The 23,144-nt window shown below is 41.8% G+C and overlaps 1 protein-coding gene across 6 annotated transcripts in view; it reads left to right on the top strand.

Annotated features, from left to right (window-relative positions):
• The first annotated feature begins 18,835 nt into the window (after positions 1 to 18,835).
• Positions 18,836 to 23,144, top strand: part of HECW1 (HECT, C2 and WW domain containing E3 ubiquitin protein ligase 1) — a 481,556-nt gene continuing 477,247 nt past the window's right edge. For 2 of the 6 annotated variants that reach the window (XM_070788041.1, XM_070788042.1), the window contains exon 1: positions 18,836 to 19,154. In XM_070788041.1, coding sequence (XP_070644142.1) covers positions 19,125 to 19,154 — 30 coding nt within the window. In that variant the 5' untranslated portion in view covers positions 18,836 to 19,124. Of the gene's footprint in view, positions 19,155 to 19,605; positions 19,693 to 19,806; positions 20,573 to 23,144 lie in introns of those variants that run through there. The other 4 variants (XM_070788040.1, XM_070788039.1, XM_070788038.1 and 1 more) reach the window with 4 other exon arrangements.

Raw genomic sequence — 23,144 nt, 5'->3', positions numbered from 1 at the left:
AGGTATACATATATCCCCTCTTTGAAACTCCCTCCCATCTCTCTCTCCATCCCACCCTTCTAGGTTGATACAGAGCCCCTGTTTGAGTTTCCTGAGCTGTACAGCAAATTCCTGTTGGCTATCTATTTTACATATGGTAATGTAAGTTTCCATGTTACTCTTTCCATACATCTCACCCTCTCTTCCCCACTCCCTATTTCCACAAGTCTATTCTCTATCTCTGTTTCTCTATTGCTGCCCTGTGAATAAGTTGTTCAATGCCATTCTTCTAGATTCCATATATATGTGTTAGAATACGGTATTTATTTGATATTAATATGATATTACTATTTCTGACTCACTTCACTCTGTATAATAGGTTATCAGATCAGATCAGTCGCTCAGTCGTGTCTGACTCTTTGCGACCCCATGAATCGCAGCACGCCAGGCCTCCCTATCCATCACAAACTCCCGGAGTCAGTGATCGAGTCAGTCACATCCATCGAGTCAGTGATGCCATCCAGCCATCTCATCCTCTGTCGTCCCCTTCTCCTCTTGCCCCCAACCCCTCCCAGCATCAGAGTCTCTTCCAATGAGTCAACTCTTCGCATGAGGTGGCCAAAGTACTGGAGTTTCAGCTTTAGCATCATTCCTTCCAAAGAAATCCCAGGGCTGATCTCCTTCAGAATGGACTGGTTGGATCTCCTTGCAGTCCAAGGGACTCTCAAGAGTCTTCTCCAACACCACAGTTCAAAAGCATCAATTCTTCGGTGCTCAGCCTTCTTCACAGTCCAACTCTTACATCCATACATGACCACTGAAAAAACCATAGCCTTGACTAGACGGACCTTTGTTGGCAAAGTAATGCCTCTGCTTTTGAATATGCTATATAGGTTGGTCATAACTTTCCTTCCAAGGAGTAAGCGTCTTTTAATTTCATGGCTGCAGTCACCATCTGCAGTGATTTTGGAGCCCAGAAAAATAAAGTCTGACACTGTTTCCACTGTTTCCCCATCTATTTGCCATGAAGTGATGGGACCGGATGCCATGATCTTCATTTTCTGAATGTTGAGCTTTAAGCCAACTTTTTCACTCTCCATTTTCACTTTCATCAAGAGGCTTTTGAGTTCCTCTTCACTTTCTGCCATAAGGGTGGTGTCATCTGCATATCTGAGGTTATTGATATCTCTCCTGGCAATCTTGATTAGAGCTTGTGTTTCTTCCAGTCCAGCGTTTCTCATGATGTACCCTGCAGTTCATCCATCTCATCAGAACTGACTCAAATGCATTCCTTTTTATGGCTGAGTAATATTCCATTCTGTATATGTACCATAACTTCTTTATCCATTCATCTGTCAATGGACCTCTAGGTTGCTTCCTTGTTCTAGCTATTGTAAATAGTGTTGCAGTGAACAATGGGATGCATGTGTCTATTTCAATTTTGGTTTCCTCAGGGCATATGCCTAGAAGTGGGATTTCTGGATCATATGGTGGTTTTATTCCTAGTTTTTTAAGGAATCTTCATACTGTCTTCCATAGGCTGTATCAATTTACATGCCCACCAAAAATGCAAGAGTGTTCCCTTTTCTCCACATCCTCTCCAGCATTTGTTGTTTGTATATTTTTTGATGATGGCCATTCTGACCAGGGTGAGGTGATATCTCATTGTAGTTTTGATTTGCATTTCTCTAATAATGAGATGTGTTGAGCATCTTTTCATGTGTTTGTTAGCCATCTGTATGTCTTCTTTGGAGAAATGTCTGTTTAAGTCTTTTCCCCATTTTTTGATTGGGTTGTTTGTTTTTCTGGCATTGAGTTGTATGAGCTACTTGTATATTTTGGAAATTAATCCTTTGTCAGTTGTTTCATTTGTTATTATTTTCTGAGGGTTGTCTTTTTACCTTGCTTATAGTTTCCTTTGTGGTGTAAAAGCTTTTAAGTTTAATCAGTTCCCACTTGTTTACTTTTGTTTTTGTTTCTATTACTCTAGGAGATGGGCCATTGAGGATCTTTCTTTGATTTATGTCATCAAGTGTTCTGCCTATGTTTTCCTCTAAGAGTTTCAGTTTCTGGTCTTACATTTAAGTCTTTAATCCATTTTGAGTTTATCTTTGTGTGTGGTGTTAGGAAGTGTTCTAATGTCATTCTTTTACATGTAGCCGTCCAGTTTTCCCAGCACCATTTATTGAAGAAGCTGTTTTTGCCCCATTGTATATTCTTGCCTCCTTTGTCAAAAATAAGGTACCCATAAGCTCATGGATTTATTTCTGGGCTTTCTATCTTGTTCCATTGGTCTATATTTCTGTTTTTGTGCCAGTACCATACTGTCTTGATGATTGTAGCTTTGTAGCATAATCTGAAGTCAGGAAGGTTGATTCCCCAGCTCCATTCTTCTTTCTCAGACTGCTTTGGCTATTTGGGGTCTTTTGTGTTTCCATATGAATTGTGAAATTTTTTGCTCTAGTTCTGTGAAAAATGCCATTGGTAATTTGATACGGATCACATTGAATCTGTAGATTGCATTTGGTAGTATAGTCATTTTCACAATATTGATTCTTCCTACCCAGGAACATGGAATATATCTCCATCTGTTTATGTCATCTTTGGTTTCTTTCATCAGTGTCTTATAATTTTCTGTGTACAGTTCTTTTGTCTCCTTAGGTAAGTTTATTCCTAGATATTTAATTCTTTTTGTTGCAGTGGTGAATGGGATTGATTCCTTAATTTCTCTTTCTGATTTTTCATTGTAAGTGTATAGAAATGCAAGTGATTTCTGTGTATTGATTTTGTATCCTGCAGCTTTGTTGGTATTTTTAAAGCTTGAATTTTGTCTTTTAACAGGGTTGCAAATGCTATTTTAATGTATTCACTTGCTTATTATGATTTGTCTACTGTTCATTTTTCATTTCTTTATGTTATCATTTTGAGGCTTTTAATATATGCATATATAATTTATGTGTGTGATTTAGTCTGTTGTATTTTGTTTATGAAGAATTTTAATCTTGAGCATATCTATTTTTCAATGAAATTGAGCATATCTGTTTTTCAATGGGGTAACTTCTGTCAGCCCAAAACAGTGTGCTTGACCTCAACTCTGTCAATTGCTTTATGCTATTAAAAATATGGCCTATTAATTGTTTGCTTCTATCTTCTGAATTGAAGAAATGATTGAAATTTTGTTTTAAACTCTACTATTTATATATAAAAGTGATGTTTTAAAGTCTACATTTAAGTAGTTGAATGAATCCCTATTTTAAATTTTACTATAATTGGTCAAAAATTTTTTGATTACCTGTATACTTGTCTAGTCAAGGCTATGGTTTTTCCAGTAGTCATGTGTGGATGTGAGAGTTGGACTGTGAAGAAAGCTGAGTGCCAAAGAATTGATGCTTTTGAAGTGTGGTGTTGGAGAAGACTCTTGAGAGTTCCTTGGACTGCAAGGAGATCCAACCAGTCCATTCTAAAGGAGATCAGCCTTGGATTTCTTTGGAAGGAATGATGCTAAAGCTGAAACTCTAGTACTTTGGCCACCTCATGCAAAGAGTTGACTCATTGGAAAAGACTGAAGCTGGGAGGGATTGGGGGCAGGAGGAGAAGTGGATGACAGAGGATGAGGGCTGGATGGCATCACTGACTCGATGGATGTGAGTCTGAGTGAACTCTGGGAGTTGGTGATGGACAGGAAGGCCTGGCGTGCTGCAATTCATGGGGTCTCAAAGAGTTGGACACGACTGAGCGACTGAACTGACTGAATGACTGATACTTATCTTATTTTAATTACCAGAATCAGGACAGGAAATATGGTACACCATTACCTCCCACCTGATATCAGTTTTCTTGTCTTTATCAACCTAATTTACATCACATAATTATTATTTTATTGTGATTTTTTTCTTTAAGATCTATTTTAATAAGAGGATTAAAAAGATTTTTTTGCATTTGATGTAACTCTGCTTACCAAAGTCACACCAAATTCTACATAATTATTTTGTTTCAGTGCTTGTGGGTCATTCTATATTTCTTCCTTTTCACTTACACCTTGCTGCCTCGATGTATGTCTAATGGGAATTTGGGGGGAGGGGAGTGGTACATAAGTGTTATATCTTGAGATATCGTCTGCCACCTTTACATGTGAATAACTTGAAAAGATAGAGAATTTTTATTTACAAAATATTTTGCCCTCCTCAATGCTCTTTCATTGTGTTTTAACATTTGATGTTGCAGAGTAGAAATCTGAGTCCAGCCAGACTTTATTCATTCTTTTGTTTTACTTATATTTCAAATCTGGCAACTTGTATTCATTTTGTATTATTGATAATTTAAAATTTAGCACATATTTAGGTGTAGAATTTTTATTCTTTTGAACATGAAGAATCCTCTAGATTTGTAGACCCAAGGATTACTTCATCCTGGGAAAGATTGTTTCTATAAGGTTTTTGATTTTTTGGTTCAAGTTTACTGCCATTCTCCCAAGGAACACATAACAGTTTTAAGGGTGATGCTCCTTTTCCTGCTCTCTATATAGTTTTTCTTTTTCTCTCATTTATTCTATTGTCATTTCATCTAGAATTTAACACTTTTTTCAGGGTCATCCTTTACATTATTACATCAATCTCTTTTTTTCTATAGTGTCTTTTCTCCCATTTTAGTCTACAATATGGATTTTTAATCTGCACTTGCATATGAAGTTTCCTTGAAATTTGATTGTTTCTCACTCTCCTTTTTACATCTCTACTTGCATCAGTTTTATTTTTTTTTCCCTCTTCTTATTTTCTTTGTCAACTTCACGAAGGCACCTAGGAAATACCTTCTAAATTTTAAAACTATTTTTTCAATAGAAGGTCATTTTATAGATCTGCTCTTTAATTTCTAGGAACAATATTCTCTCTTTCTTCAATTAAAGTATACTTTCAGAACTCCCATTTTTGTTTTCAGATTGTTTGTTCTATAAATCCTTTTGTTTTTGGATTGTTTGTTTTGTGAATCCTCAGATGGCCAGAGAGTTATCCAGTTTCAGTAGACACAGGGCAGCTAGAACATTATTATCCTTGCCGCTACTCATGTGATGGTTTCAGGATATAGATCTGAAAGTCAGGTGTGGGTTCAGTTCAGTTCAGTTCAGTTCAGGTCAGTCGCTCAGTCATGTCTGACCCTTTATGATCCTATGAACCACAGCATGCCAGGCCTCCCTGTTCATCACCAACTCCCGGAGTTTACCCAAACTCATGTCCATTGAGTCGGTGATGCCATCCAGCCATCTCATCATCTGTCGTCCCCTTCTCCTCCTGCCCCCAAGCCCTCCCAGCATCAGGGTCTTTTCCAATGAGTCAACACTTTGCAGGAGGTGGCCAAAGTACTGGAGTTTCAGCTTCAGCATCAGTCCTTCCAATGAACACCCAGAACTAATCTCTAGAATGGACTGGTTGGATCTCCTTGCAGTCCAGGGGACTCTCAAGAGTCTTTCCCAACACCACAGTTCAAAAGCATCCGTTCTTTGGCACTCAGCTTTCTTCACAGTCCAACTCTCACATGGAAAAATCATAGCCTTGACTAGACAGACCTTTGCTGGCAAAGTAATGTCTCTGCTTTTTAATATGCTGTCTAGGTTGGTCATAACTTTCCTTCCAAGGAGTAAGCATCTTTTGATTCAGTCTCCCCTTAATGTTCAGAACCTTGCAGGTGACCTGAGCCTGCAGGATTGTGGTTAAGTGTATGCGCCCTTTGACAGCTCAGGTTGTTTAACCAAATTAGAGACTCGGTTCGCAGTTTTTTGAACTAGCTTGTTTAAGTCTGTACTTCTACTCAAGTATCCACTGCTTCCACAGCTTGTCCTAGCTTGACTTTAATTCATAAAGCCTTTATCATGGATAAATAAGCATTCTGGAGAGTCATGCATCAATGGCTGGCCCTTCTATTCTCTATTATGACTATTCTGTGAAATAGATTCATACAGGGGGGGAAAGGCAGTTGCAAACCTTTCCTTAGCTAGCTCTGAAGATTGCAGGAAAAGTAGGGAGGGTCCAGAGTTTGATCTGACTTTACTTGGTGTCATATGATCTATGCTAGAGGATGGAGCTTGTGATGAATAGTCCAAGAATGTAATTCTCAGTCCTTTATATCAAAGATGTAATTGTTCAAGTCCTGCCAAGATTTTGGCCAATGTCTTTTATTTCTCAAAACTGTCATGTTTGGGGCCTCAACTCTCAATGTTTCTTTGTATGTATACTCTTTACAACAGTACCCTATGGATTCTTCCCAAATGGTGTGGGCTCTATTTCCCTACCCCTTGTGTCTGGGCTGGCCTTGTGATGGGCTACAGTCAAAAGAATATTGTAGAAGCTATAATGTGCCCATCCTGAGCCTAGACTTCAGAGGCTTCATGTACTTCTGCCCTGTCTCTTTAGCCCCAGCCACTGCTATGAGAATAAGCCTGAACTAATTTGTGAGAGGATGAGGGATCACTTGAAAGAGAGCCAGGTTGTCCCAGATGAAGTCATTGAAGATCAGCCAGTTCTCAGGAAACCTGTCAACTGTCCACATAAGTGAGCCCAGCTGAGATCAGCTTTAATTGGGCCCAGATCACCAATTTATAGCCAGTTTACAGACTCATGAGAAATAATACATGGTTGTAATTTTAATCTAGTAAGTCTTGGAATGTTTGTTAGGCAGCAATAACTAACTGATACTGCTACATTTAGGCACATAGTTGTTTAAAGATCCATGAAATTAGTGACAAATTGCACTTCAGATAAGTTGGAATGATTTACTTTCTCACCAGCAGAAATGCACTGTACCCTAACTAGCAGTTGTCTTCAATGTGTATTTTTTAGGTGCAACTTAATTAGTAAAATTGGTCTCTCAATTTAATTTTCACATACTTGATTCACAGGGCTGTTTTAAATATTTTTCGTGCATTCTTATTAATTTTAAATCATTGGCCAAAGCTTTTGAATGTCCTTTGTCCCTTTTTTCTTTTGTACACTTTTGTGCAAACACTTTTAAACTTAGCCATATGCATTACAGCATCCTGGAATCTTCAAATGGATGTTTAGGAACATTACTAGTAGAACAAACTAAGGAACATTAAATGCTGCTGTATATTAAGCACAGTGCTGTGAACTTCACATTTGTTATCCCACAGAACCCCAACAATTTTTTTTTCTCTTGAATTTATTTTTATTAACTAGACTTGAGTTTAAAGACTCTTGAGAGTCCCTTGGACTGCAAGGAGATCCAACCAGTCCATTCTGAAGGAGATCAGCCCTGGGATTTCTTTGGAAGGAATGATGCTAAAGCTGAAACTCCAGTACTTTGGCCACCTCATGCGAAGAGTTGACTCATTGGAAGAGACTCTGATGCTGGGAGGGGTTGGGGGCAGGAGGAGAAGGGGATGACAGAGGATGAGATGGCTGGATGGCATCACTGACTAGATGGACATGAGTCTGAGTGAACTCCGGGAGTTGGTGATGGACAGGGAGGCCTGGCGTGCTGCGATTCATGGGGTTGCAAAGAGTCGGACACGACTGAGCGACTGAACTGAACTGAACTGAACTGAGTTTAAAGAGGGACACTAAGTAATTAATACATCATATCATTAAGAGCTAGATTTAGTCTGAGATCTTTCCCTTGAAAGTCTGTCTCTCTTGATTCTAAAAAAATGAGAAAACAAAAACAAAATAAAAAATGATGCAGGCCATGGCGGGAGGTGGCATAAATTCCACAGAGGACAAGCAGATTATATTCCCTAAGCATAACCCATCGTGAGAAACAACTGGGCTGGATGAGGCACAAGCTGGAATCAAGATTCCCAGGAGAAATATCAATAACCTCAGATATGCAGATGACACCACACTTATGACAGAAAGCAAAGAAGAACTAGGAGCCTCTTGATGAAAATGAAAGAGGAGTGTGAAAAAGTTGGATTAAAACTCAACATTCAGAAAACTAAGATCATGGCATCTGGTCCCATCACTTCATGGCAAATAAATTGGGAAACAGTGGCTGACTTTATTTTTGTGGGGGGGGAGGTTCCAAAATCACTGCAGCCATGGTGATTGCAGCCATGAAATTAAAAGATGCTTGCTCCTTGGAAGAAAAATTGTGACCAACCTAGATAGCATATTAAAAAGTAGACATATTACTTTGCCAACAAAGGTCCATCTAGTCAAAGAACTTCCCTGATGGCTCAAACGGTAAAGTGTCTGCCTGCAAGGCGGAAGACGTGGGTTCAATCCCTGGGTCAGGAAGATCCCCTGGAGAAGGAAATGGCAACCCATTTCAGTACTCTTGCCTGGAAAGTCCCATGGACAGAGGAGCCTGTTAGGCTGCAGTCCATGGGGTCGCAAAGAGTCGGACACGACTGAGTGACTTCACTTTCACTTTCAGTCAAAGCTATGATTTTTCCAGTAGTCATGTATGGATGTGAGAGTTGGACTATAAAGAAAGCTGACTGCTGAAGAATGGATGCTTTTGAATTGTAGTGTTGGAGAAGACTCTTAAGAGTCCCTTGGACTGCAAGGAGATCCGACCAGTCTATCCTAAAGGAAATCAGTCCTGGATATTCATTGGAAGGACTGATGCTGAAGCTGAAATTCCAATACTTCGGCGACCTGATGTGAAGAACTGACTCATTTGAAGACCCTGATGCTGGGAAATATTGAAGGCGGGAGAGAAGAGGACGACAGAGAATGAGATGGTTGGATGGCATCACTGATGTGATGGATATGAGTTTGAGTAAGCTCCGGGAGTTGATGATGGACAGGGAAGCCTAGTGTGCTGCAGTCCATGGAGTCGCAGAGAGTCGGACACAACTGAGCGACTGAACTGAACTGACTGAACTGAACTGAAGTATAACCCTAACAATTTTTAAGGTAAATAATATAAATAACTCAAGTTTATACATAAAGGAAAATTTAATGTAAATAATTTTAAGAACTCGGAACAAGTAAATGGTAAAATCACATTAAAAAAAATTTTTTTGGCTACGCCACACAGCATGCAGGACCAGGGATCAAACTCACATCCCCTGCATTGCAAGTGCTGAATTTTAACCACTGAACCACCAAGGGAAGTCCATAGAAGCATATTTTAAAACCATATTGTTTGAAAATCCATACTCTTTACCACTATCCTCCTTTCCTAAATAGAGATGTTACACTTCTGAGGACAGAGCACCCAGTAACATTTGGTTTTGGTTTTTCTGTCTGGCTGTGTTTCAATGCCTAATCCATGCTATCATTAGTGAAAAATCCTTCTGGAGCATGATAAATTGTGATAAACATTCATATTTCATAATGGCCTGCCACTTTGTGCTCTTTAATAAGTTTTAAATATATAGAGGAAAACAACACAGTGGGAAAGACTAGAGATCTCTTCAAGAAAATTAGAGATACCAAGGGAACATTTCATGCAAAGATGGGCTCGATAAAGGACAGAAATGGTACGGACCTAACAGAAGCAGAAGATATTAATACAATTCTGTGCAAGAATACACAGAAGAACTGTACAAAAAAGATCTTCATGACCCAGATAATCACGATAGTGTGATCACTGACCTAGAGCCAGACATCCTGGAATGTGAAGTCAAGTGGGCCTTAGAAAGCATCACTACAAACAAAGCTAGTGGAGGTGATGGAATTCCAGTTGAGGTATTTCAAATCCTGAAAGATGATGCTGTGGAAGTGCTGCACTCAATATGCCAGCAAATTTGGAAAACTCAGCAGTGGCCACAGGACTGGAAAAGGTCAGTTTTCATTCCAATCCCAAAGAAAGGCAATGCCAAAGAATGCTCAAACTACCGCACAATTGTACTCATCTCACATGCTAGTAAAGTAATGCTCAAAATTCTCCAAGCCAGGCTTAAGCAATATGTGAACCGTGAACTTCCTGATGTTCAAGCTAGTTTTAGAAAAGGCAGAGGAACCAGAGATCAAATTGCCAACATCCGCTGGATCATGGAAAAAGCAAGAGAGTTCCAGAAAAACATCTATTTCTGCTTTATTGACTATGCCAAAGCCTTTGACTGTGTGGATCACAATAAACTGTGGAAAATTCTGAAAGAGATGGGAATACCAGACCACCTGATCTGCCTCTTGAGAAATTTGTATGCAGGTCAAGAAGCAACAGTTAGAACTGGACGTGGAACAACAGACTGGTTCCAAATAGGAAAAGGAGTATGTCAAGGCTGTATATTGTCACCCTGTTTATTTAACTTCTATGCAGAGTACATCGTGAGAAATGCTGGGCTGGAAGAAGCACAAGCTGGAATCAAGATTGCCGGGAGAAATATCAATAACCTCAGATATGCAGATGACACCACCCTTATGGCAGAAAGTGAAGAGGAACTAAAAAGCCTCTTGATGAAAGTGAAAGTGGAGAGTGAAAAAGTTGGCTTAAAGCTCAACATTCAGAAAACGAAGATCATGGCATCTGGTCCCATCACTTCATGGGAAATAGATGGGGAAACAGTGGAAACAGTGTCAGACTTTATTTTTCTGGGCTCCAAAATCACTGCAGATGGTGACTGCAGCCATGAAATTAAAAGACGCTTACTCCTTGGAAGGAAAGTTATGACCGACCTAGATAGCATATTGAAAAGCAGAGACATTACTTTGCCAACAAAGGTCCGTCTAGTCAAGGCTATGGTTTTTCCTGTGGTCATGTATGGATATGAGAGTTGGACTGTGAAGAAGGCTGAGCGCCGAAGAATTGATACTTTTGAACTGTGGTGTTGGAGAAGACTCTTGAGAGTCCCTTGGACTGCAAGGAGATCCAACCAGTCCATTCTGAAGGAGATCAGCCCTGGGATTTCTTTGGAAGGAATGATGCTAAAGCTGAAACTCCAGTACTTTGGCCACCTCATGGGAAGAGTTGACTCATTGGAAAAGACTCTGATGCTGGGAGGGATTGGGGTCAGGAGGACAAGGGCATGACAGAGAATGAGATGGCTGGATGGCATCACTGACTCGATGGACGTGAGTTTGGGTCAACTCTGGGAGTTGGTGATGGACAGGGCGGCCTGGCGTGCTGCAATTCATGGGGTCGCAAAGAGTCCGACACGACTGATCGACTGAACTGAACTGAACTGAAATATATATATTTATTTAGCTGCTCTGGGTCTTATTTGCAGCATGTAGAATCTGTATTTTGTTGCAGCATGCAAACTCCTAGTTACAGCATGTGTAATCTAGTTCCCTGACCAGGGATTGAACCTGTGTGCCCTGTACTGGCAGTACAGAGTCTTAGCCACTGGACAAGGGAAATGAAAGTAGCTCAGTTGTGTCCAACTCTGCGATCCTATGGACTGTAGCCTAACAGGCTCCTCTGTCCATGGAATTCTCCAGGCAAGAATACTGGTGTGGGTTGCCATTCCCTTCTCCAGGGGATCTTCCTGGCCCAGAGATCGAACCCAGGTCTCCCAGATTGTGGGCAGTTTACTATCTGAGCCACCAGGGAAGCCTCCGGATCACCAGGGAAGTCCCTTTAATAAGTATTTTGATGGAAAGGTGGGCGAGGGCAAAGTAGTCAACTGCCATTCTAACCTGACACTTCTGTTATCAAAACATTATAAACTTGAAGTCACAGGGAGGATTCCCAGGTGGCACAGTGGTAAAGAATCCACCTGCCAACGTAGGAGACGCAGGTTTGATCCCTGGGTTAGGAAGATTCCCTGGAGCAGGAAATGGCAACCCACTCCAGTATTCTTGCCTGAGAAATCCCATGAACAGAGGCTACAGTCCACAGGGTTGCAAAGAGTCGGAATGACTGAGCAGGAGCATATTTAGATTACAAATTTTGTTATTTGACTTCCAGACTTTAAAATCTTTATGGTTCTCCATTACTTACAGACTTAATTCTAAAATCTGGAGCAAGGAAAGTTTGGCCTTTTACAGTCAGTCCCCAATCTTTCTTGCCAGTTATCCCAGAATCAACTCTCTCTTTTTTCCAGTTAATTTGAACTATTCAAATGTAACAGTTTTCAAGTACATTCTTCCTTCAGTCCCTATACTATTCTTGCTTCTTAGGATGCACTTCCCCATTTGTTCATTCAATGAACTCTTGTTCTTCTTATAAAGCCTTCTTAGTGGAGGCCTCCAATTTGCCTGGCCGTAATTAGCAAGCTTTCTCAGATTATAGACAGCACACCTCCATCTTAGCACTTACATCATATTGTACTTAAATATTTAACTTGACCACAAATTTGTATGCTCTCTAAGTATTATTCATCTTTAAAATGAAGCTCAGCAAAGATTAAATATTGAGTTAATTAATAACATTTAAATATACTCAAGAAATAGAAAAATAGCCAGTGAGAGAATACAAGCAAACAAGAGGTATACAGATTGAAAAAGACAAAACTTCCTCAATTCACAGACAACATAATTGTCTACATTGAAAATTCCAAGAGATCTACACAAAAGCTCCTTGAACTAATAAGTGAGTTTAGCAAAATCACAGGATACAAGGTAACTGTATCCCCAAAAAACTCCTATTTTTCTCCATTCTAGCAATGGACAAGTCTGTGTCAATCATGTATTCTATTTTCTATATTTCATGATGTCTTGACACCTTAGGGGACTTTAGGGGAGAGATTGCCCCTCCCAGGGCTAGCTAATTTCTAGAGGCAGAAAACAACTTTCCCACGAGCACATCTTTCATATACAAACCAATTCTGAGTCCATACTCCCAGTCATCTCCTATATCTAACTCTCACACATCAAGCCAGTATCTTTCCTGCTCCAAGTCACCGCTGGACCAAGTACAGAGTAACTCGGTCCCCCTGGCCCAGAGTCCACTGAAATTATTCACACCATCAAATCCTAAATTTGTTTAAATTTGCCTGCTCTGATTCCTCAACGCTTTCCTGCACAGAACAATATAGAAACTCTCTCTGGGCTGTGCCCTCCCCTTGCCCTTGTGCCCCTGTGCTTCCCCACATGGCTTCTCATGGCTCTTGTTTCTAGGGATCTGTGAGTATAAACTTCCGTGAAAATCAGTGTTGTCTCTGCATATCTCCATGTCCCTAACTGATTAAAATAAATCCCAGATACATTTTAATACAAGGTGAAATTCTAAATTAAAATTAGTGCCTTTTATAGTAGTACCAAATAAAATAAATGCTTAAGTAACAAAATATGTGTAGAATCTGAGTGCTGAAAACTTCAAATTCTGATGAGATCATAGAACCTAAGTAAATTCAGAAATATATTAATTTTGATATTTGGCAAAACTAATACAATTATGTAAAGTTTAAAAATAAAATTAGAAAAAAAATAAAAATCGCATTAAATCTAAAAAAAAAAAAAGAAATATATTAATTTTATGGATTAGAATAAGAAGTGGGAAGACCATTAAAATATCAGTTTTTCTGAAATTTATCTATAAATTTAACATAGTCACAATCAAGACCCCAGTAGGAATTTTTTTTGTAGATACTGACAAACTGAATCTAAAATTTATAACACATGAATACATTTGTATGATAATAAAGCACAGAATTGAGAATAGCCAAAACATTCTGAAAAGAAGAACAAAATTGGAGGACTCACACTATCTGATTTTAAGACAGTATAAATCCATATAATTAAGATAGTGCAGTATTGGCAAAAGGATATATAGATCAGTGGTATAGAATAGAGATTCCAGAAAGAGATCAATACAAATTTGGTCATTTTATTTTTGAAAATTTTCAAAGGCAATTCAATTAAGAAAAGGTAGTCCTTTCAATAAATAATGCTGAAATAATTGGACATTTTATGTAAAACACACACACACAAAAAAAACCCCATGATTTCACCATAAAAATAAACAAATAATGGACCAAAGACCTAAGTGTAAAATTGAAAATTGTAAAACAAAACATAAACTCTTTGTAAACTTGAGTTATTCAAAGAGTTTTTAGGTATGATGCTAAAAGCTTACTTCATCAAAGAAAAAAGTTGATCAATTTAACTCCATTAACCTTAGAATCTTTGCTCTGTGAAAGATACTACCAAGAGAATGAAAAGGCATACCATTTCCCTGGGAGGAAGTATTTAGAGGTCACAAGTCTGACAAAAAACTTGTATCTAGAAAGGAAAAAACACTTTCAAAAGTCACAATATGGAAGGAAATAATCCACTTAAAAGTGGGCAAAAGTTTTAAATAAACATTTCACCAAAAATGGAAAATAAACTTTATGTGGATGCTCATCCTCACTAGTCATTAAGAAAATGCAAATTGAAATCACAAAAAGGTTCTACTCTACCCACACAACTGTCTGCATTTCAATGAGACAGAAAGTTTCTTGAATATACTACAAATGTTACTACCTATCTTCTGACCTTGCCACATTCATCTGGGATACCCTGCCTTCCTTCACTGCCAGCTCCTACTGATTCTTTAATACTCGAGTTGGACACCATTGATTCCAAGAAGTCTTCTGTTAGAACTTTAGCCTCATCCCCTTCACTTGGGTCTGGATTAGGGCCTTGATGGCCCTCCATGTGATCCATCACTTCATGTGTCAAATATATAGTACTAACTGGTTTAATGGTGACGTGACTGTAGCCATGAAATTAAAAGACGCTTGCTTCTTGAAAGAAAATCTATGACAAACCTAGACAGCATATTAAAAAGCAAAGACAGCACTTTGCCCACAAAGGTCTGTATAGTCAAAGCTGTGGTTTTTCCAGTGGTCATGGGCAGATGTGAGAGTTGGACCATAAAGAAAGCTGAATGCTGAAGATGCTTTTGAATTGTGGTGCTGGAGAAGACTCTTGAGAATTCCTCAGACAGCAAGGAGATCAAACCAGTCAATCCTAAAGGAAATCAACCCTGAATATTCATTGGAAGGACTGATGCTGAAGCTGAAGCTACAATCTTTTGGCTACCTGATGTGAAGAGACAACTTATTAGAAGAGCCAACTCACTGGTGAAGACCCTGATGCTCGAAAGATTGTCAGGAGAAGGGGGTGACAGAGGATGAGATGGTTGGATGGCATCACCAACTCAATGGACGTGAGTTTGAACAAACTCCAGGAGATAGTGAAGGGCAGGGAAGCCTGGCATGCTACAGTCTATGGGTTGCAAAGAGTCAGACATGACTTAGCAACTGAACAACAACAACTGGTTTAATTAGAGATTTTAATATTCTCAACTCTGATCTCCATTAAGTCAGAGATTCCATCTTCTTTAATATCTCCAGAAATTAGCATATTTTAAAAATTGTTGAGTGAGTGAATAAATTTACATGAGAAAAGTTCTGTGTTCCTTCATGTAATCTCAGCCTCTGCTTGACCTCCCTGTCCTAAATCGACCCAAGGTTTTCTTAATTGCCAAGACAGCCAATGACATTTTTCAGTCATGTGGAAGTATACTCACCCTTCAAAATTAAAATCCTTTTTTCCCTCATCGGAAAAGGTCTGCTTTCTCTGGGAACTTGCTCAGCTGACCAAGTCAGAAACCTGCCTTCTGAATTATTATCCTAAGCCTTTGGACCAGGGGAGTCTTCAAATGCTAATTTTATATCATTGGCTAGAGTTAGTCCTGCAGAGACAGACTGTGTCAGACTTGGGAGCATTAGCACAACTCCAACAATACCACGTTTTTACTACTGACATTATGATGTAGGTCTGTTCCTTAAGGTGAAGCCCCTGGTCACCCCAAGTCACAGCTTCTTCAGCATTGTAGGCACCACTTGCTCTGTTTGCTTGTCTTTCCCTGCATGTAGCCTGAGATGGGCAGGCATGCCAACCCCTCCCTGCATCCTGCTGGACCCTGAATTATAAAAGATGGAAACACAAGGTTGCACCAGCATTATGATAGTACACAGAGTATGTATCAGTTCAGTTCAGTTCAGTCGCTCAGTTGTGTCCGACTCTTTTCGACCCCATGAATTGCAGCATGCCAGGCCTCCCTGTCCATCACCAACTCCCGGAGTTCACTCAAACTCACGTCCAACAAGTCGGTGATGCCTCATCTCATCCTCTGTCATCCCCTTCTCCTCCTGCCGCCAATCCCTCCCAGCATCAGAGTCTTTTCCAATGAGTCAACTCTTCACATGAGGTGGCCAAAATACTGGAGTTTCAGCTTTAGCATCAGTCCATCCAAAGAAATCCCAGGGCTGATCTCCTTCAGAATGGACTGGATGGATCTCCTTGAAGTCCAACGGACTCTCAAGAGTCTTCTCCAACACTGCAGTTCAAAAGCACCAATTCTTCGGTGCTCAGTTTTCTTCACAGTCCAACTCTTACATCCATACATGACCACTGGAAAAACCATAGCCTTGACTAGACGGACCTTTGTTGGCAAAGTAATATCTTTTCTTTGTAATATGCTATCTAGGTTGGTCATAACTTTTCCTTCCAAGGAGTAAGCGTCTTTTAATTTCATGGCTGCAATCAACCATCTGCCATGATTTTGGAGCCCAAAAAGATAAAGTCTGCCACTGTTTCCACTGTTTCCCCATCTATTTCCCATGAAGTGATGGGACCAGATGCCATAATCTTAGTTTTCTGAATGTTGAGCTTTAAGCCAACTTTTTCACTCTCCACTTTCACTTTCATCAAGAGTCTTTTCAGTTCCTCTTCACTTTCTGCCATAAGGGTGGTGTCATCTGCATATCTGAAGTTATTGATATTTCTCCCGGCAATCTTGATTCCAGCTTGTGCTTCTTCCAGCCCAGAGTTTCTCATGATGTACTCTGCATAAAAGTTAAAAAAGACTTCTCCAAATACCCACATCATCTTACACCATTATGTGAGATTAGTATTGTTGGGGACATTGGGACTGTGACATTATTATTGTATTTTAACAGTTTTTGGAGTGTATTAGAGGCTTGGTAAATGTGACTAATAAATGGACGATTTCAAAATCCATGGCAAGTCGAGATTTCTCCACCAAATATGCCTCATTTAAGATTAGGGTAGCTGATGTCAGTTTACTTTAGATTTGAGGTTTTCTGGGGGAAGTGAGATGGTAAGGAAATTATAGAGCCCCATGTAGCCTTGTTTTTCACGTCCATAAAGTAAGATGATGCTATTCTCAGACCATGAGCAATAAACAAGATCATGTGAAATGAGAGAGAAACAGGACAAAATACAAGAGTGTGTATGTTGCCACTGGACTTGGCGTGTAGAAGGTGCTTGACAAGGACTTTATCTATTCAACACGTGAAAATGGGAAACTTTGTGTACTTTTGCCTTCAGTATAAGAAAAGAAGCTCTTCACTTCTTATAAAGCACAAATAAAGCACATCTCAGAATTATTGCATCAGTAACTTTTATGAGAGATATAACTTGTCAATTTATCTCCTTGACAGAGAGAACAGAGAGAAGGATCTCTGAGCCAAGTTGATGCTTCATCACTGAAAGCAATGAGGTGAACATCCTGGTAATTAGTGGAGGCAAAGAATTATCCTTTTTTTTTAATTTGGGAAGAATGGTTTACTGGTTTTCTCCAAAATCTTGTCATTGGTTCTCTCTTTAAAAAAAAAAGATATAATTTTTAAAGGTTACTTTCTCTTTATAGTTATTATGAAATATTGGCTTTTATTAATTAAAGGGATTATCCTTTATTATGGTTTGGTGATCCTGTGCTAATTTAGAAATCGTGGATGCTGGTTTATGCAGAGTCCTTGTTTTTATGTAAGCTCTGGTTGGAAACATCACACAGTTGGTTGATATTGCTGTTTACTGCTGCAGCCTGCATTAGTTTGTTCTTGGAGGGTTTTTTTCACCTAGGAGTAATTGAATAATTAAGTCAGTTGAGTCAATAATAACTGAACTGTAAAAGTCTTTTGGAGAAATGTATGTCCAGCTTTCTGCATGGATCTTAGCTGAGATTTGAAAAGTAATCAGCTTTTATCTCATCTGACTGGGAGATCTAAGGGCAACAGGCAAAGAGAGGGGCTGTCCGTCAGGGAAGGGGGAGGCCTGGCACCCCCATCTCCAGGGGAATGAGGAAAGTCAAGTCCTGATGAATATGTGTGTGTCTCCTTGGAGAAAGGGGGACAGCTGGTGAAGCTGCCTTCATTATCTTCCAAGGCTTCCAGTTCTGGAAAGTTCTGGCTTTGAGCGAGAACTCAAAACCAAGAGTTGAGTCGTGAGAAGCAGCCCATCACACAATCTGGGACTTGGGTTTCTGTCCTCTGGTGTTCAGTCAGGAGTCTGGAGTCAGGGCCTGCCTTTTGTTTAGCTTAGGGAGGATTACATTCAACACATGGGAAGAAAAAAAAAAGAAGATAACTTCTCAGAATGTGAACAACATCTAATGTAAACGATGCTGAACTGGGAATGGGAGAAATAGAAAAGCTTTGTGAAGAATGCAGTTCGGTCAGAAAGTCAGAGTCTGGAGATTATGTCCTTCTAGTTTCAGCATTCTGACTGCGTGCAGTTCAATGTAAAACCCAGTTTGAAAGCTAGTCTTGCCCAACAATAGATTTTCCCGGGAAGAGGGCTATTTTCATCCTTTGCATTTGTAATTACCATGTTTGTTTTGTGTGTTTGCCATGTGGGGACAAGAAGGTGCCCAGGTAGGTGTGAGTGCTCACAATGATACAAAACAGGAAAGTGTGTAAGAACGAGGCCAGGAACACCTGTCATAGGGTACCCGCTGGGGTGTCTGTACCACGTCCTTTCTGAACGCACTGTTTGCACACACACAAAAGGGTTGGGGCTGGATATGCCCAGTACGCGTGCCGAGTGTTGGAAGGATGGGGCCGGCGGTAACAAGAATCAATATATATTTACGGCAGGGGCGGGGGAGAGGGGTGCGCGGAGGCTGCAGGGCGGGGCAGCGTTAATGAGAGCAAGCCCGGCTTGTGGTTGGTTCCAGAGTCTGGTACCCACAGAGGAACAGGCAGGGAGGGAGGGGATGCGGGCGGGAGGATAAAGCGATGAAGTGCGCTGCGTTACCGCGCATGAGGCGCGGTTGTTGGAGCAGGAATCCAGTGCGTCTCTGACCCAGCGGGCCCTCTCCTAGCGCACACACTCATCAAATCGCACGCGCCCCTCCACCGCGGCGGTGGCCGCCGCTCTCCCCCGGCACCCAGAGCGTTACGAGAGCGGGTGGGTGCCACGGTCATCACCTCCGGCAGGTCCCCGGGGTCCGGCGCACCATGCAGGGCACGAGCGCCCCCCGTCTCTAACCTGCGCGCGGATGGGAGCATGATCTGTGCCCAGGCCGGAGCTGCCAAGGTAAGCGGGCTCCGGGCGGGGACTCTGCCTACCGCCCCTTCCCCCGCCCTCCTCTGGGTGGCTTCCCAGCGGCTCCGGAGGCCCCGTCAGCGCGCCCTCCCTCCCCAGGGTCTGGGATCCACCCTCCTCCCCACCCTCTTGCTTCTCCCGCGAGGTTCAATTGTCAGCCTGGGGAGCGCCGCCACCCGGGCCGGGCAGGCATCCCTGGGTGACGACCCCGGTTTGGGTACAACTGGCACACCGGGCCCTCCTGCAGGGCACAGAGAGAAACAAAGAGGCCCCCAAGCGGGTTCGTGGCGCCTCCCCCGGCCCCCGGCGCCCTCCCAGTGGTGAGGAGGTATCAGGGGAGGGGGCGGAGAGACCTACGTAATCCCCGTTACCAGCCCACACCCACCCCTTATGAACTAGAGCTCTGGATTTGGGTTTGCCTCGGGCTCCCTTTTAGACAATTGTGTCCCAAGCAATGCCCAGGGTTAGCCAGTGAGCGCCTGCAGCCCCGCAAGCGCTTGCTCGTGCTCGCTCAGGGGGAGCGTGGCAGGTGCGGCCCTTGCTCTCCTGGGTGGTGGCAGGCGGGGAGGATGCGCGATGTGGGTGCTGCTTCAGCGCCTCCCTGTCCCAGGCTGCTCTGCCTGGCCTGCCACCGAGTTTTAGCGGGAGCAGCCCGTCATGTCGCCTACCGTATTGCGACCTGCACACGGGCGGGGAGGGCGCCGCCGGGAAAAACGCGCCCGGTCCATTTTTGGCTGGAGGTGCAGTTGCTCCTACCCCTACATTCCTAGTTCGTGACAATGCAGCAAAATCCGAGGGTTCAAACCCCCGTGCCTCCCGTGCCTTCTGATGGCTCTGCCTTTTTGATGTCGCGGCCCCTTGGCCGAGTCGCGGAGTGTTGGGTGCGTGGTCTGCCTGCCTGTCTTGCATACAGAAGCTGGGCATCATAAGTTCTTCCTGGCGAATTTCAGCGCGTGGGGGGAGCTGGCAGGGACACAGGCTGCAGAGCTGCCCGGCTTCCTGTGATTCCGGGCACAGCGCACCCCAGTCTGCATTGGGCTGACACCAGACAGCATGTGGGGATTTTCCTAGTTGCTGAAGATATTATTTGACGTTGCTGTAGTTTTGTGCTTACTTCTCTTGGGATCTGCAGTGGTGCAATTCTCCTCTTGTTTTTATCTTTTTTCTCTTTGAAAAGATAAGGCTGTGTTCAGCAGAAATGGATACAGGAAGAGCAGCATAGTTCAAAGACTAAGAGAGGCATCTTCTCTCTTTTCCTGGAATCTTAAGGCGATTTAGGAGGGCAGATGCCCTACCCGAAAAGGCCAGCCTTTAAAGACCCCGGCAGTGTCGTGGTCCAAGGCGTCTCAAAGCAGGTGGCCAGATCTGCGTTTCTCCTCAGCGGACTCGCTCCGGCTGTGGCTATTACGGTAATTCGTTCTAGATTGGGGATTCATTTTGAAAATGTGTGTTTTCCACTAAGAAGGGATTAGAGTCCACATGTCTACCCTGGTATGGTGTGTGTGCCTGTTTGGTAGAGAAATATAATGTGTAGAATTCCCTGTTGCCCCCTTCCTCTGCTTGCTGCCTCCTCCGGAGTGTGGCATTGGGACAATATAGCACTGTTTTAATTCCTAGACCTACCTACAGGCATATTGGACTTTAGAGTTTATGCTTAATAAACTGTGTTCTGACTAATTCTGGGATCCCAGGCTAGTACAAGTTGGCAGCTCTGTGGAATGACTGCTGTTTTTGTCTGGGGTAGTTATTTCATAGAGGCAAATTGCCTAAGTTTGTTCAGATTGTGACGTTATTGACTGGATAAGGAGACCACATCCTGAGCTGAAATAGCCTATCACCGCATCAGTGTTGAGGGACTGCAGCTGCTGTGATGTGTGTATGTAGCATCACTTGGTTCCTTTCACACTTCTGGCTTTGAAAGATGGGTGTTTTCAAAGACTGCTTTAAGATTTACCTACTATGGTACTTGCATCAGTATTACTGTTATTATGGGAAATGCTAAAAGGCCAGATGTGATCACGGGAAGGCAAGTCTCAGGCATCTCCTTCCTTATCTGTAATGTAAGTTGGACTAGCTGATTTCTGTCCTTCTATCCAGTTCCAGTATTGTGTGATAATGGTGGAGAAGTAAGAAAAGTTACTAAATTTAGCAAGGCTAATTATAGCCCCAAACTATATGCACCAGGGATTGATGATAGAATTTATGGTTTATTTTTACACCTGCATTGTTTTTAACCCCATAAAAGAAATTTCCCATAAAAGAAATTAGCCAAAGACTCAAACAGGTCATTTTCTGTCCACTATATCAAGAGATTTAATAGGGATGGGGGATAGAGTAGAATGTTGGATTAACTGGATAACAGACTTTTCTCCTTGTTGTGGCTTAATTAGCAATTCCCGCCCTGTCTTTTGTAGCTGATTTCCGATGATTGATTTTGTTTGTTTGCTCTTAATGAAAGACTCAGTATAACTGTTTAATTCTACATAGCAATTGTTAGTAGCCTGCCACTTACTTTCCCCAATAGTATTTGGTATTGCTCATAAAACTTATTAGGACTGTTGCCTGTTATAAAAATAAGGCAACAATTATTTTAAACAGGCAAGCAAAGTGTTTTCAAATTCTTATAGTAATTTTTACAGTTTAGGGATTATTGAGGTATTTGGTTATTGATTTATGCTGATCCACACAATTTTCCCCAGTAGTGTGCTCTTTTTTTTTTTTTAAGTTACAATCAAAATAACATCCTGGAATAATAATACCTGCCAAGCATAATGAATCACTGCCCGTCTTGTTTTCCCACAGCCTTTTCGTCCATGCCGCTAAGGCAGCACTTATCATATTGCAGTTACCTGAGTTGTGAATGGGCGCAGTCCCCCAGTCTCACTCCTTGAGGACAAGGGCATTTTAGCTTCTTTTGTCTCATCTCTCTAACACCTCAGACTTTGCCCCGAACATGGTGTGTTCTCAGGAATATTGACTGTGGACCTCAGATCAGAAAAAAAAGCCCTCTACTTGTTTAGGCAGGAGGTAGGTGGGAATTCTTCCCTTCATGAGTCAGATAGGCAAATCAGAGGTTATGTAAGATGCTGAAGGGAACCAGTGATCTGGGACTCAAATCCAGGCAGAGAGAGGCTCCAGCCCCACCCATGTAGACTGCAAGTTCAGATCCTGGAGGTTTGGGTTCTTTATTTTTCACTTGGATGACCTGGATTGTCCATGTTGAGAAAATCGAGGTGATCACTGCCCTTTCTAGCTGTGGCCTTAGAAGGAAACATGTCCAGTACAAGCACTCTGTGCGCCCTTACCTGCACTTAGAAAGGGGAGCATCCCTCAGCCCTCCTTCTCTCCACCTCTTGGTCTCACCACCCAGAGCTTGCTAGGATGACAGACTCATCCAGGGGAAACCACTGACCAGACCCATTGTTTGTTCAAATCACTTTTAACCACCATCAGCTGAGCTTCTGAAACAAGCCAGCAGTTAGCCCACAGACAACCCTCTTTCCTGCCCCTCTCACCCTGATGGGATCTCCCAACAGAGAGACCCCTGCTTCTCTCCCATCACTTCCTTCCTGTCCGTCCTAGAAAACAGCACAGGTTATGGTTAGGAAATCCGGAATTTCAGTGCCCACGTACCATTTCTATAATCCAGTCCTGGGTATGTTGCTGTTCAAGGACTTGTAGAGAACACAGTGTGAAATGTTCAGGGGTGTGTTTATCAAATCACTTTTCCTCTCTGAGGTTAAGTTTCTTCTTCCTCAAAAAGAGGGAGTTGAAGCAAGTAGTCCCAAAGGATTAACGGCATGATTCTGTGATTGTTTTTCTTGGTTTATGCGATTTTACCAGTTGAAGGGTGAAAAATATTAATGAGAATTTAACTTCGCAATATAGAGAGTAGAGATACTTAAGGCCATGTGGGTCAGTCTCTGGGATCTAATAATCCCTTTAAGTTCTCTGTTACTGTTCTCTGTAAATACAGTAATT

This window comes from Bos indicus, chromosome 4, assembly GCF_029378745.1.
Source record: "Bos indicus isolate NIAB-ARS_2022 breed Sahiwal x Tharparkar chromosome 4, NIAB-ARS_B.indTharparkar_mat_pri_1.0, whole genome shotgun sequence".
In the NCBI taxonomy this organism is placed as follows: domain Eukaryota; kingdom Metazoa; phylum Chordata; class Mammalia; order Artiodactyla; family Bovidae; genus Bos; species Bos indicus.
This window is presented reverse-complemented; position numbering and strand designations above follow the sequence as displayed.